Here is a 15,331-nt window from a genome sequence, read left to right as displayed (position 1 = left end):
CTGTTCATCAGCACAGGCTGTTAATTGAGTATTGAGAAGCAGAGAAAGTTGCCCTTGTCCTTGGCCATTATGCTAAACAGACAGACTGCTGGGACTGTCAACACATGGAACTGGCCTGCTCCCATGGAGATGCCTCCAGAGGCATGTATCCAGGCAACTGGGCAACTATGGAGACCATGAGGGGTACATTTCCAAACAGCAAGGGGCTACATATTTACTCTCTCTATTTCTCTTTCTGTTTCTCTTTCTTTTTCTCTCTTTGTCCTTCTCTTTCTTTTTTCTTTCTCTTTGTCTTTCTCTCTCTTTTTCTCTTTCTTTCTCTTCCGTACGCACGTTCACTCACATGCATGGACGATGAGGGAGGCATTTTTGAAATCCTTTATTCTTGATACAGAAACACCATTCACAAGTGAATAAAAGGACTTTTCTTCTACTGTGCCATTTTTTTCCATTGATAAATTTCTACAGACTTCCTTTCAGCCCATAGCAATCATATGCATGGCTGAAACAGTCTGTCATAATGGAGTCTTTAAGGGTCCCAATACTGCTCAACCACTTCATATTGTCTTGTAGAAAGAGAAGCTTTTTTGTTTACCCCCCTGCTGATGTGTGTGTGTGTGTGTGTGTGTGTGTGTGTGTGTGTACATACCGTAACTGTGGTTCAGTAATACACAGATGTGAACTCAGCCTACCAGTAGAGTTTCATATAACATGGTTTATCTGCCCCAGTTGTGCTAACCTAAATAGATGATATTGGGGTTTCTCACTGACTTTGAACAGTCACACGTTCAGCAGCTAGTTAGCCACTGGATTTATGGTAGTCTTGCTGTATATATGGTTGCAATAAAATATAATCTCTTCCTTTTCAGTGGTGATGTAAGACTATTAAACTACCCCAGTAGACATTTTTATCACCTATAGCCCAAATGGGTTCAGGAACAGCCAACTACCACCACAGGCTGCCCTGGGAATCCGCAGTCATTTAATTGCGTTCATTTTGAAAACCTAGATAAAATAACTGCTAACACATATGGGCTATAGCAGTGTGATACTGGAATTTTCAATAAGTAATTTTATCCATTTCTGTTATTCCCAATTTTGACAATAGGACAAAAAATTGCCTAAATGCTTGTGAACATTGACTGTTCAAATTCAAATGGAAACCTAACTGTGCTACAAACAGGAACTCTTTTGCCAGAGTGAAATATTTTAAGTCTTGTTTGTTGCATTATAAAGTATTTCATTTTTAGGAATTATTATATCAACCTATTTGTAAATACCATATTGACCATAATTTCAAATTTCAGACAAAAACAGCATTTTTTCCATTCTCAGACTATGAATAGGAGCAGTGAGTTTCCAAACCTCATAAGCACAAACCACAGCAATCTTGTAATCCAAAGAATGCCTGCATTTTTTTTTCAAGGCTAACTTCTCTGAAGGCTCTCTCAGCACAATGCATTTTGAGAAGCTGACCTATTTTATATTTTCCGTCCTGTCTGCTGCAATCATCAGACATGCATCTCACATGCACATGTGCGCTACCCCAGCATTTAGACACATAACCCACTCCCCATTACACACAATCACACACACACACACACACACACACACACACACACACACACACACACACACACACACACACACACACACACAGTAGACAAATGCATGTTGACATTCAGTTTTATCCAGTTATGATGACTTTGTTCTTTCATTAGTGCTCATGCTGGACTGTATTTTCACATCAATTGTATTTGTATTTACTGCAGTATGTGGCTTGCTCAATCCACTCCTGAAGGACTGTCACTTTAATGCTGACCTGCAGCACTGGTTTGGCAGGCAGAAGTGTGAGTCCAGTGTGTAAGCCCACTCCACTGGTTCTGTTCATTCTGAAGATGGTGTCCCTTCTTGACTTGCAGAGATCCGTAACCAGCTGGTGGAGCAGTTCCGCTGTCTGGAGCAGCAGTCAGAGTCCAGGCTGCAGCTGCTGCAGGACCTGCAGGAGTTCTTCCGCCGAAAGGCCGAGCTCCAGCTGGAGTACTCCAGAGGCCTGGACAAGCTGGCCGAGCGCTACTCTGCCAAGATCCGCACCTCCAGAGAGCACCAGCACTTTAAGTGAGTCTCGCCGTTGTCTGTCCGCTAACTGCTGCAATGTCCATATCGAATGTGGCTGACTGGTAAACAACTGTTACATATTTCATACTGATCACTGGCGCGGCACAGAGAGATGGAAACAGAAAGAAGGAGGAAGAGAGAAAGGATTAGGAACAAAAAGGAGGAGGGGATGGGAGGATGAAAGCAAAAGAAATGACCTGAACTGAAACCAGGACAGGGCCAAGAAAGCTTGTGGCCTCGGGCTGCTGTGTTTCTCCCAACTAGGTCAGACTCTTTATCCACTCCCCCTCTTTTATATGTGGCTGTCATTTCATTTCCATTCTCACACAACTTCACGCTAGACTGCTATCCAAATACTCACATTTTCTCAATGGACACAGAAAATAAGTCAGGGCCTCACTCGGGAGCTTCAAGAAACAATGGGGCTATTTTTCTCAGTCGGTGCTTACTTTTACACCCAGATTGACTGAAACCATTTTAACTGTTTGTGTAACAGAGATGTGTGGAGTTTATGAGATAAATATTCCTTGCAGCATGTTGATGAATTCCTGCTTAGACGCCCTGACCAGCCTGCAGCATGCTGTGACTTTTAGATCATGTTCTTACAGTCAAAGCTGTCCATCTGGTTGGCTTGCCGTCGGGGATGTAATCATAAACAGAAAACAAACAGGGAGATGATTATCTCCCATTAGAAATTAATAGGAGTATATTCACAAATTGAAATCTATTTGAAGAATTTTCTCTTTTCTAACAGAGAATACTACATTATGCAGTAGTGGAAGACTACAGTACAAATGGTATAATTGATAAGCAGGCAGTTGCACACCCTTCTCATTTGACCTAGCTATGTCAATCACGCATAACAAACACGTTGATTTCTTCAGAGAGCTCTTTCAGTCCTCTCCGACCAATTGGACATAAAGCGTAATCATGGAGGAGAGCTCCGGTCACTGGGACATTGATAAATGGAGCATTCCCTCAAGGCAGGGAGACCCCTGTAACAGATTCACATTGCATGACTTCTCTCTACACCCACTGTCCCAGTTTCTCCCTCCTCACTTTAAATGGTCGTCATTATATCTGTCTTTCAAAGGCTAGAGTCACATTCACTACACTGGGCTGCTTAAGTCTCTATCATTAATAATTCCATACAGTCTTCTCTTCTTGGGTTTCGGAGCTATCTCTCACTCTATCCTGCACTCTCCCATTCCCCTCTTTTTTACAATAAAACCTCAGTGTCACTCTCTATTACCTTTGATCCTTTCAGATTTTCATTTTTAGTTCCAAATCTAATAAAGGGACAAGAGATTGTCATGCAATTTTTTTCAGGCTTTATTAGAGTAGTTACAACATAGAAAATGGTGAATATAATAGAGCACAACTCAAGGTACCTTTCAAAAGACAGTTTATTTTTTACACTAGTTAATAGACACACTATGTCTTTGTAATGTCCATATAGTGCGACTGACTGGTGCATTCTACTTTATGATCTAGAGACCTTGTTTAGAATCTGTTACCATCAGCCTTCCTGCTGTACTTGTACTTCTTAAGACTGTCAGGCAGCAAGCCACCTTTTCTATTTCCAACTGCCTTGTGCCGCACAGCGGTCTGATCTGTCATCTTCCATGAACAGATCTGAGAACTTATATGAACTATGAAGTTATCATGCCTTGTAATTCTATAGTCTCATCCTCATCCAGGGGGCACAGCTAAGGATTTGCAGTCAGGTTCCTGGCATCCCATGTCAGGATCAAACACCTGCTCTGCTTTAAAGGAGTGTCTATTGGGATAGCTTGTTCAAGTTTTTATCAAAGTGATCTTGGATGAAAGGAAGAGTGAAACAAGAGATGCTGAGGCTCAGCACTCTGGATTACCTGCAGCAATATATGAGTGCAGCTCTTTTAATTCACTGTAGAGACAGAGACCAGTAGAGAAAACTTTCTTCTGATTACTGTTATTATTTGTTGTGATAACTTTTCCTACATCATTCATCCAGATGAAGCATGGAGTCATGAAGCAAACCTACAGGGTCAAACCTAGCACAAATGATATAAAGAGGCCAAATGTGTTATTGTGTGTTGAGCAATGTTTTTATAAACGTGTTATACTTGATTCATAAGAACATAAAATTGTGTAAAAGGCATTCATACCTGGAACAAGTCCGCTGTAGTCCCACAGCACCTAGCTAGATGTGCAGAATCAACTGGTGCTGTAGCTTAAAGTACTACAGTCCTGGAATAATCAGGATAACCACGTCATTCACCAATATATTGTCAAGAAGAATTGATATTGCTATGCTCCGGTAGGTTAGCCGTCATTCAGTATCACAGCATATAGCAGCCTGTTAGCCAAACTGTTTTGTTAGCACTGCCCTGACTTAATAAATCCCACACCTGTTATGCCCAACTGCTTTGCTATCTCAATCTAATTGTAAATAAAATATTTGACAGAATTTTTTTTTGCATGCATAGATTAGCCACTGCAGCTGCAACGTTTACATTAGAGAGACTGTAACACCTCGGAACAAAATGGAAGGATGACTCAACAACTGTCAGGCACTGACTAGCAGTGAGGAGGCAATGTAACCCATAAAACACATCATTTCAGTTGGTGCTGATCACACTGTTAACCTAGCTAGTCAAAGATTGTCTACTCTGCATCAGCACTGCCATCTGAAATCTGGGAGAAGGCAAGGCAAGCACATAAATGATGGAGTGTGCAGTAGGGGGAAATCACCAGTCAGATGATCATCTTGTTGCAGACAAGGAAGGATTGTGGGAGTTTTCAGTACGGTTGTGGGAAAATTCATAACTAAGTTAAATGTTCACAATAGTGGAACTGCTACTTACTTTTATCTCAATTAGATACTGCTCAATATCTAAAAATATATATTTTATATATATGTTATCTCTTCTCAAGTACCGCAAATCAATTTGATAGCACACTGGTATACGTGTCTGATGACTGACTGACTGACCTGAATTTGGCTTTATCTATCTATCTCTATCTAATCTACGTTAGAGCTTAATTTTGCACTTCCTCTATCTTATCAACAAGAAACTGCACAGTGTTTAATGCATTTATTTCAATTTAACTTATTTCTCCTTTAACAAATCATCTGTTTGATTTAGTTTGACCCAGCATAGGTGATAATAACTATTCGGGCAACAATAAAATGTGCTATAAATGGAATTAAGTACAAAACAACATGATCCAGCAATGTGTCTTTTATATTTCAATCACTATTGTTGGAACATAGAAAAACAGTGTAATATTCTGTAAAGACAATAGCAGAAGTCAAATAAACTCTTTGGTGTGAGAGTAATTGAACTCACATGCTCCCTCAAGCAAGTGCAGCCAACATGCTGTGTGTGTGTGTGTGTGTGTGTGTGTGTGTGTGTGTGTGTGTGTGTGTGTGTGTGTGTGTGTGTGTGTGTTGTGTGTGTGTCAGTCTGAATGTGCTGTAGAACTGCCCTGTTTTTGCTGATTCCTCACCACATGTGCAGTGACCCCTTGATCTCTGAAGCCCTAAACCTGAGACTATAATTGTCAGAATCAAACTAGTATTTAATTGAGCACTCTGTAAAAGAGGCGTCATCTTGCTTTACATGCACATACGTTTTTCCTTGGGGTACACAGACGTCATACTTGCCAAAATAGAACAATCTTGCAAAAGAGTCCCAGGTATTGTGAGACTGGTTGGATTAGACAGGCAACAACATGTGTGTGTTGGATTTTTTCACTTTGTTTTGGAGACAGTAACCTCATTTTTTGTTGTTCAGGACAGTGATTCACCTGTGATCTGCTGCTCACTTGTGGAGGATATATTATTGCACCAGCGTTGGTTTACAGGCGTTTTCAAGAAATCGTCAGTTTAACAAATGATGATTACTGAAATTGGTCAAAGTCTTCATCTATGCCTTCAATGTCCTCATGAAAATAATAACAAATTCTTGCCCTGGCTGTTTCAGAAAGGACCATAATCTGCTGTCCACTGTGAACTGCTGGTATTTGGTTTTGAACCAGACCAGGCGGGAGAGCAGAGACCACGCCACTCTCAGCGATATCTACAACAACAACGTCATTGTCCGGTTGGCACACGTGGGCGAGGATGTCATCAGACTGTTCAAAAAGGTCAGAATACGAATTAAATGGATGCCAGCATTTAACTCTGACTTGGTTATTAATGCACACAACCACAAATCGCCTCTGCTCAAGTAACAGCTCAGCCCGCCCCTCAAAAAATAACAATTACAATTACAATTGGGGTATAATTACCCACATGTCATGACATAAATATCCACAGAGCCATTCTTACACTGTAACACCTACTGGAATCCTAAAATGGGCCCAGTAGTGAATCTGAATCTTAGAACCAAAATTACCCCAGCCTCCTATTTCTACCAAAAACACTACAGGAAACACTGATCATAACTATAGCATATTTCATGCCGTGTGGCGCTTATACAGCATATGTTTCCTGAGGGCTAATGTGAGGTCATTTCGCCTCTTGCCATGAAGTTTACCGTATCATGGTCTCTTGATGCCTAATCAGTTCTCCAGCTCTCACAGGCCTTTTGCATGCAAACTGTCAGGTTGATGCACAGTGGACCGGGGGCTCAGCTGAGTCCAACCCCTCTCTGAGGTTTTACCCATCTAAATTAGCATCGGTTGAGCCTCACTGTGGGCACTCGACTTGCTGTTGTGAGAGGTCTCTTTTACCTTATCTTTTATTCACCTCCCCCGTTCTTCATGTGCATTGCCATTCTCATGCTCAGTTTGCTCCCTATTTAGTTCACCAGCCTTTTTCTGATGCCCTTTATATCTCATCACTGTTTTCCTCCATGGTGTTAATGGCTAAAGGTTGCTTTACATCACATTTCTTTTCACATTAACTAGGGCTCATGCAGTGTGCAGGTGTAACTTATTCAGCATTTTCACAACACAGAATACTCTTATGTAACAACGTGGCTGTTTTTGTGGATACACCTAAGATACACATGCAAACTCTCACATCTCATAAGGCATCTGCTTGATGTATGGTACGTATGAGGGCAAGTAGAGTGCCCACGGTTCAGAGGCTATGATGAATAATCTGCCTTGGGGAGCTCAGATCAGTATCGATTGACCGCAGCAGGAGTCTCCTATGATTTATGCCCTGTAGGGAGCTCTGAGCTGTCGAGATGGGAGCCATGATGAGGATGGGATGCCTTGTGGCCAGCACAAAGAGGAGGACTAATAACTGCCTACAGAAAAACTGTCTCCCTCAGCAAGAAGTTAGCTCCAGTTGTGACAAAGTTTCTCAGAATAAAAATCCTGCCATGTTGAAGAATACAGCGGCAACTGCAATGCAGTTTCATTGCTAATAACTTGCACATGTGGGAAGGAAATGAACCAGCTATGGCGTTTGTTGAGAGAAAGTTTTAATTTATTTAAAGTTCAAGTTTAATTCCCCTCACATGTGAAAATGCAAGATTGTTGTTTTGACAAGTGGTCCCTGAGAGGTGCAAAAATAGGATTGATTGGGCTAGCTACACCCCATATCCCCTCAACAGGATTACCAGAGACACTCTCCACTGGCCCCATTCCTCCTCTAGGGCTATAAGCCCATCATGGGACATGTCCAATTCATCATAGGCTCTCAGCCCCTGTAACTGAGCCGAAACCGTGACACAACGCCCTGGAAAATGTTCTGCAGCTAGTTCTATTTTTGTCTGCATGTACACTCAGAGCATTGTATTAGATCTTTTCTGGTGCAGAGGGAAATGACAGCATTTCAACGCTGCTGACATCCCTCATATACAATACATAACTGGCATGCAGAAGTCAGGTTTCCTCATGCATGTGGGAATGCAATTTTATTAAAGTTCTTGGTTAAAGATATTGAAATGTGTACCTTCATCTCCCCTTTAAATGTGGTATTATGTGTCATCTATGAGACTGTCACCTGTTTCTCTCCTTTGCAGAGCAAAGACATTGGGGTGCAGATGCATGAGGAGTTGGTGAAAGTCACAAATGAACTCTACACAGTGAGTGAAACAAATATCATTGTGCCGTTTTGCCTAACCTTTCTCTGTGTGTTCCTGCCTGTCTGCTATGCATCTCACTGCATCAGTTGCTTGTCGTAGCTTGGTACTCCTAAAGCCACGACACTCTCAGTGCTCAGGCCTGAGGATGAATACAGCCTGTTACCTGTAGAGAAGCTGGCCAGGAACTGTCCACAGCAGATATGCCTTATCAGCAGTGCAGCCTCTAACAGGTCATTTCTTCCTGCTCCTGAGGACATGAAAGGGGAGAATTTGCATTTTTCCTCCCACTGTGAATTTCTACAGCAGTTGAAGGAGAGAGTGTTCTTGCCCCTGGCTCTCCTCCAAGCAGACTCAGCAGTCTGTACTGCAAAGGTGCCCCGCTCACAGCAAACGTGCGCTGCTGTTATATTCTCAGCTGAGGCTACATGTGACCAAGCACATCTGCTTGAGTGTTACTGTATTATCCCTCTGCCCATCACTGCATGTTGTACATACAGTACATACAGAACACACAGACACTCCATGTGCTCACACACACACAAACTCACACGTGACACTGACACATTCACTCCCAGAGACAGGATATGTGCAGATCAACATACTAAACAGCCGTGTTCAGCGCTGATGCCTCTTCGCTTGGCTGTGGAAAATGAACTGATGCGGTAATGGCATCTGCTGCATGTGGGACACATGAACTGGGATGGATGGGCCTAATCGCTACGAACGCAGCAAACTGTTCCCTCTCGAATATCATTGCGCAGCATGACATCATGATGCCTAATCAATATAAAACAATTATTTTGAAAAGAAAATTAGTTGGTATAAGACAAAACATTGTATAAATAAGTGAACACTTTTTCTGTTCTTACAACTCTTGATAAGTTAAAAGCTGAGCTGATTTACTAGCTGCCCAAATTAGCAGGCTAGTATTGACTAAAGCAACAGTGAAAGTTTCTTTTGGCAAGCAGGTCATATTATCAAAACTCAAGGCCTTGAAAGGTCTTGAATACAGTTAAAGCATTTTAAGTCTTAAATTCAATTTTACAAGTCTTAAAAATGTGATATCTCTGTGCACTGTATTTCCATGCAAAATCATCCCTGTCACATAGATCTACAGTATATTCTGATAGGTCTATAGTAATTTTCATTTTTCAAATTGGTCTTATGATTCATTCTAAATGGCATTAAAAAAAAGTCTTAAACTTAACTTGATGAAACTTGCAGACACCCTGGCAAGAAAAGAAGGACAGATTCTACTTAAAACAATGTCTAGGCCAACACTAAAATGGAAATGTATGTTGTAATATAGTCAAGGTTGTCAAGGAGTTGTCAAGGTGTTGTAAGATAGTCAAGGCCTACGTAGCATTTACTTAGGTCCACATTTAATATATTGCTGTAAAATTAATTGTGATTACACACTTTTAATGCACGAAAATGTGTCACTGTCTCCATCATACAGTAGTAGCCCTAATGATCTGCTTCATGCTATTCTTTTGTCTTTTTTTTTTGTTTAGAGTTCACAGACTCAATTTATTTTCCTTTCCAAAGCAGGGATGAATGCATGTGAAATCAGCTCACAGTGCTGATATTTTGCTGAATTTTACAAAATTACAAGGGAATTTGCAACATAGTCTGTGTTCATTTAAGTTCAAGCATTAGTAAAACATTGTGAGTTAAAAGACATGTTTACTTTAATCAGTCTTTTTATTGCAGTAAAATTGCAGTGATTAGTGACGACTACTAACACTCATTTTCAAAAGAATGTGTGGGGATTCATAAATGTGCATCGAATTACAAATGGATTTGAATTAGAAAAACTCACATGGTACAAACCACAGGATAAATATTCTCGCATGTAACATTATATAGCACTTTACTGTTATTGATTTTTCCTATTTTTCATTCATGCATTATTTAATGTCTGTCTTCAGCTCCCACAAACACAGTATGCATCTAAAGCCCATAATACAATGCATGCAGAAAAAGCAGAAGTCTGGTAAAATTTGGCAAGATAGATAAAGCTGTATACGTTAAATAAAACTTATATATGTCCAAGTATATTCATTATATTTTCTGTTTATGTGTTGAATGTTAAATTAGAAATGAATCCTTCTTTATAAGCCTGCTGGTCTGTTATTGATCCGCTGCTGGCTTTTTGTGGAAATCAAATAGTTTCTTGTTTCACACATAGCAGGAAAGGTTGTTGACTGTCACTTTGTAACCTCCTTCCTCCCTTGCTGATTGATCTCACTGTCCTTTCCTCATCAATTTCAATCAGGGTTGCTAGGAAACCAGAACTTGAGAGTGGGTGAAGGAGGAGCAGAGGTTGTTTAGTTTCGCTGTTGATACAGTGTTAACAGTTTAACATTTACATGGGATCACTTTAAAGCTGCCATCAAACAGGAATGTGAGTTCAATGTGTGACAGATTCCTCTAATAAACAGGGAATGTGGGCAGGAGTCACGCCAAATGAACAGTCGGAGTGTAATATTGTGTTTGTGAATGTTACCTAAATACTCAACAGCAGCAATGGATTACACACTATTTGAGGAGGAGGAAACTAAGAAGCAGTTATGAAACCTGGTTGTAGTAAAAACAGATTTCATCACCATACTTGCTGTTACTTGCTGAGATCATTGTGTCTTTTTTAATCCACTAGTACGCTGTGGTGAAGACAAACAGAACATTGTATCCATGTTACCTTAGAGATGAGCAGCTAGCACACAACATCTCAAGCTCAATCAAGATGTCAATCAAAATGTGACGCCCCCGTAAGCAGGTTGAGTAAGCTACACTTCACTAAGTGTTTACGGGAAGAGTGAGGGAAAATGATTTGGAGTTGTTCTGAGTGCAAATTCAGTGTTCACTTGATTTGGTCTGTATTATGCCATACGTGGAGAACTTTATATTAAGAGCATCATCCAACAAATCAAAAGAGTCATTTTCCACTCCATGTGATGTTTAATGGAGATTTTTGTCCAGTTCTTTCTATTTCCCATCAGTCATATTCCTCTCAAAGAGAACTCTATAAAGTTCTTGCTGCAAGGTTGACTTTGATGCCCTTGATGCCGAGCTGAGCTTGATGTTTGATGTGTGCTCTCACAGGTGATGAAGACGTACCATATGTACCACACTGAGAGTCTTAGTGCCGAGAGCAAGCTGAAGGAGGCGGAGAAACAGGAGGAGAAGCACATCGGCAAGGCCAATGATATCAGCACCAGCCTGCTGCGTTATGGTCACGACGACCGCCCACAGCGACGTAGCTCTGTCAAGAAGATGGAGAAAATGAAGGAGAAGGTCTGTGTTGGTTGGCAGGACTATTGTATGTGTGTGTTGTACACTGTAGGCATGTCTACCCCCCAAGCCCAAATGATTACTGTAAGTGCATGAGTAATGGGTTTCTTGAATTTCACAATTTTAATTTGTGCACAAATGACAAGTACATTGGGAAATTTAGTTATTGCTGCAAGACCCCCTTCTCTACATTGTGCAAAGTGTTGCATATATGGACTGTCCAGTGATAAGATTAGATTGAAAAAGCAATGCATCATTTGAGTACAGTAAGAATCCATTTAGAGATCCTGTATTGATGTGGCTCTCTCTCCCTCTCTCTCTCCCTAGAGACAAGCCAAGTACTCTGAAAACAAGCTGAAATGCACAAAGGCCCGGAACGACTATCTTCTGAATCTGGCAGCCACCAATGCCCTGGTGGCCAAATACTACATCCATGATGTCTCAGATATGATAGATGTAAGTCACATACAGCGAAAAATACAAATATTGACAAAGAATCGCTTTTTGGTCTCAGAACTTGTCAACCTTCCTTTGCAGTTACAGTAGAAGGTATTTTATTGGTTGTAATGACTTTTACTTCTTGTCCGTAGTGTTGCGACTTGGGTTACCATGCAAGCGTGGCGCGCACCTTGAGAACCTACCTGTCTGCAGAGTACAGTCTGGAAACCTCTCGCCATGAGGGCCTGGACTTGCTGGAGGGAGCAGTAGATGCCATGGACATCAGAGGAGACAAGCTTAAGGTTATGGACATGCACAGCCAGATCTTCTGCCCTCCAGCTCGCTTTGACTACCAGCCACACATGGGGGATGAGGTGAGCTCTCTGGAAAAAGACGGGGGCATGAGAGTGGCTTGCTGATGGGTGTTAGATCACAACATATCGAATCATATTTGCTGTCTCTCTATGTTAAATTCCTCCATGTAAGTTTCCCTTTCTTCTCTTTATGCCAGGTGTGCCAGGTGAGCGCCCAGCAGCCCGTCCAGACTGAGCTCTTGATGCGCTACCACCAACTGCAGTCCCGCCTGGCCACACTGAAGATAGAAAATGAAGAGGTGAGGAGTTCAGTGCCCACTAATCTTGGAAGGGCGAAGATAGCCAGAGTCAATCTTTCATTTCAAAACGCAGCTCTCTGCCAGTGTGGTATCTAGAGTCATGTTTCCTTCTCCCCCGCTGGAGGAGAACATCTAATAAAGTGCAGAACTGTTAGTTGCTACTTCTGTCTTCATGTATTTGCAGTAGGCTATGCTTTCCCTAAGTGACTTATGAGATTATACACTTATGCACAGCAAAAGGCAGGCTCACACAAGGCATGTACCATTTATGTCACTGCTACTCTAGAAAAGGGCCTGAAAAATGATGCCTCTCAACATTCAGTGATTCATTCATTCACAATATGTAAATCAGTTAAAACTAGCAGGTGGCATGACTTCAGTTGCAAAGCTTGCCAATCATGTCTTAGTGGCCCAAATGCTAAAATTCACATCAGTCATATACTGTATATAATGTTATCTAAAGAATGAATTGAAGCTATGTGAGTGATTCACTTATAGTTAACACACAAAGATACCAGGAACTAACGTAATTATGCACAAGCTGCATCTACCAAAACCTACAAAAATGTTAATAAGAAAATGAGTTAAATAGTTGCAGAATGAAGGTTGGGAAATTTGGTACATTGGTAAATAAGACAAACCTTGTATGCAATAGGCTGGCATGCTGGAGTGAATTGTGCAAATGCAGAGGGCATTGCCAAATAATCAGATTACTGCAAAATACAAGGAAATTAATGTGTTAAAATTCAAATTATCACTCAAATGACACCAAAGATGGCAGTAGAGGAAGATCACTTCCAGATGCATATCTACACAAGTAAAGCATGTAGCATTTGGTAAAATAAGACACAAGCTCAATACACATTATGGTCTTTTGAGTTTGTGGAGGGAATGGATACAAAAAAAATCCCTTTATTTGAAAATACTGTTTCTCTCTTTTAGGTATACAACATCTCACTGGGAGCTAATGTAAATGTCTTATGATGATTCATGGAAGGAAATATCACTATTAAGGCCTGGTATTTGTCTTACTAGGTACGGCACCTGAGATGTTTTATCTTTTGCCGTTGCTAAATTTTGGGATCGGGATTGGCTGCCTGTAGATTCAAGCAGTGCCACACAAACATGAACTGTATCTACGTAACAACTAACAACCGGTCTTCAGGACTGTCAGCCTGCATTTGTATTCATCTTTAATCTGACATTGACCTGGGGTTGTCTCTCATCGTTCATCCAGTCTCCTGTCATGACAGGAGGCCTATCGCTGCACACAGGCTCACTGGCACGCTGGCCCGCAGTCATCAAGGCTACCATGACTCACACAGACCTCTTTAAAGGTCACACGTGTGTGTATGTGTCTCAGTGCCTGTCTGTTATGAATATGGAAATACACACTCCTTCCTTGTCTGTCTCACATGGAAGAAACATAGTTAATCTTTAATTTCACAGTGCTTCATGCTGGGAGGCAAATTACTCTTTACAGTGTATCACTAAACATGCTGTAAAAAAGGACCTACGATGGTAGAATCTTGGTTTATAGTATATTGCCTGCTTACACCATGCAACGTGTTTGTGACACTGAGAAGTAGTAGTAAGAAATATCTACAACTGGTGTGTGAACAAATACTCATTTTTATCTTTAGCAGAGTAGGTTTCATTCCTGTATTTCGTACAGATTTCATACATTGTACATTGTAAATATATTGTAAACATCCATATGTCCAAGATGATACAGGTGGATGCTACAGTAGCTTTCTTCTGCTGTGTGTGTCAGGTGAGGAAGACGCTCGATGCCACCATGCAGACTCTTCAGGACATGCTTACAGTGGAGGACTTTGATGTTTCAGAGGCCTTCCAGCACAGCCAGTCCACAGAGTCAGTCAAATCGGCCTCCTCCGACTCCTACATGAGCAAGGCAAACATTTCTAAGAGACGAGCCAACCAGCAAGAGACTGAAGGCTTCTACTTTACTGTGAGTTCTCAGACAAATAAAAGTGCAAATTAAAGGATAAGGCTGGTGTTTTTTAATGCATTGCTTACCGTCAACAAATCCTAGGAAAATAACAAAATCAACAATGCGTTCGCTCTACTCCCGTTACTTTCTGACTTCCCACGTACCATTTTTAGCCGTTAACCCGGAAGTCATTTGCTCCAATTGTAAGCTAAAAACCTTGAAATACAGCTCACAAAGACATAGTTTCAATTTTAAAAATCGCTAGCTGTTACCATGAAAAGTCAGGCTGTTGTAGTTATTACCAAATCAAATTTAAATGGGAACAAATTCTTCATTACGCCGGGGACTATTTTCAGTGCTACGGAACTACTTTCCTGAAATCGCAAGTGTCGTAAGTGTTTACAGCCAGCTTATTAAGTTGTTTGAGGAAAAAGTCGGCTGGCCCGGTGCATCATGATGATGAAATATGCTGCCCAGAGCAACGGCATGGCTCTTTGATGTGTTTTTAATCGTTTTTTTGATATAATAGAGTTCTATGGCTGCTGGGACACGGCTTCATTGGGCACCGGATACATGGACGAGAGTTGTTGGCAAAACAAAATCATTGCTGATTTTGTTATTTTCATAGGATTTGTTGACAGTAAAAAATGCATTAAAAACACCAGCCTTATCCTTTAACCACACATTTCACCAGGAACAACCCTGTCACTATTTGTCTCTTTTCTCTTTCTGTTCCCTCTGCAGAAATACAAAGAATACCTGAATGGCAGCAATCTCATTATCAAACTACAGGCCAAGCATGACCTTCTGAAGCAGACTTTAGGAGAAGGTGAGATTATTAAAAACATTTTTGGTATCACACCATTTTATTAGTGAGGTGGGAAG

At 41.1% G+C, this 15,331-nt stretch overlaps 1 protein-coding gene across 4 annotated transcripts in view; it reads left to right on the top strand.

Moving 5' to 3' along the window:
- The window catches only part of LOC139650332 (SLIT-ROBO Rho GTPase-activating protein 3-like), a 31,935-nt gene that overhangs the window by 6,376 nt on the left and 10,228 nt on the right, over window positions 1–15,331 (top strand). For all 4 annotated transcript variants that reach the window (XM_071526970.1, XM_071526968.1, XM_071526969.1 and 1 more), the window contains exons 2-10: window positions 1,923–2,118; window positions 6,090–6,252; window positions 8,085–8,147; window positions 11,253–11,444; window positions 11,769–11,897; window positions 12,032–12,253; window positions 12,391–12,492; window positions 14,267–14,464; window positions 15,191–15,275. In XM_071526970.1, coding sequence (XP_071383071.1) covers window positions 1,923–2,118; window positions 6,090–6,252; window positions 8,085–8,147; window positions 11,253–11,444; window positions 11,769–11,897; window positions 12,032–12,253; window positions 12,391–12,492; window positions 14,267–14,464; window positions 15,191–15,275 — 1,350 coding nt within the window. The remainder of the gene's footprint in view (window positions 1–1,922; window positions 2,119–6,089; window positions 6,253–8,084; window positions 8,148–11,252; window positions 11,445–11,768; window positions 11,898–12,031; window positions 12,254–12,390; window positions 12,493–14,266; window positions 14,465–15,190; window positions 15,276–15,331) is intronic.

Source organism: Centroberyx affinis, unplaced genomic scaffold, assembly GCF_046629955.1.
Source record: "Centroberyx affinis isolate AG114_WGS23_722 - 3 ecotype Tasmania unplaced genomic scaffold, CSIRO-AGI_Caff_v1 ptg001484l_1, whole genome shotgun sequence".
In the NCBI taxonomy this organism is placed as follows: domain Eukaryota; kingdom Metazoa; phylum Chordata; class Actinopteri; order Beryciformes; family Berycidae; genus Centroberyx; species Centroberyx affinis.
This window is presented reverse-complemented; position numbering and strand designations above follow the sequence as displayed.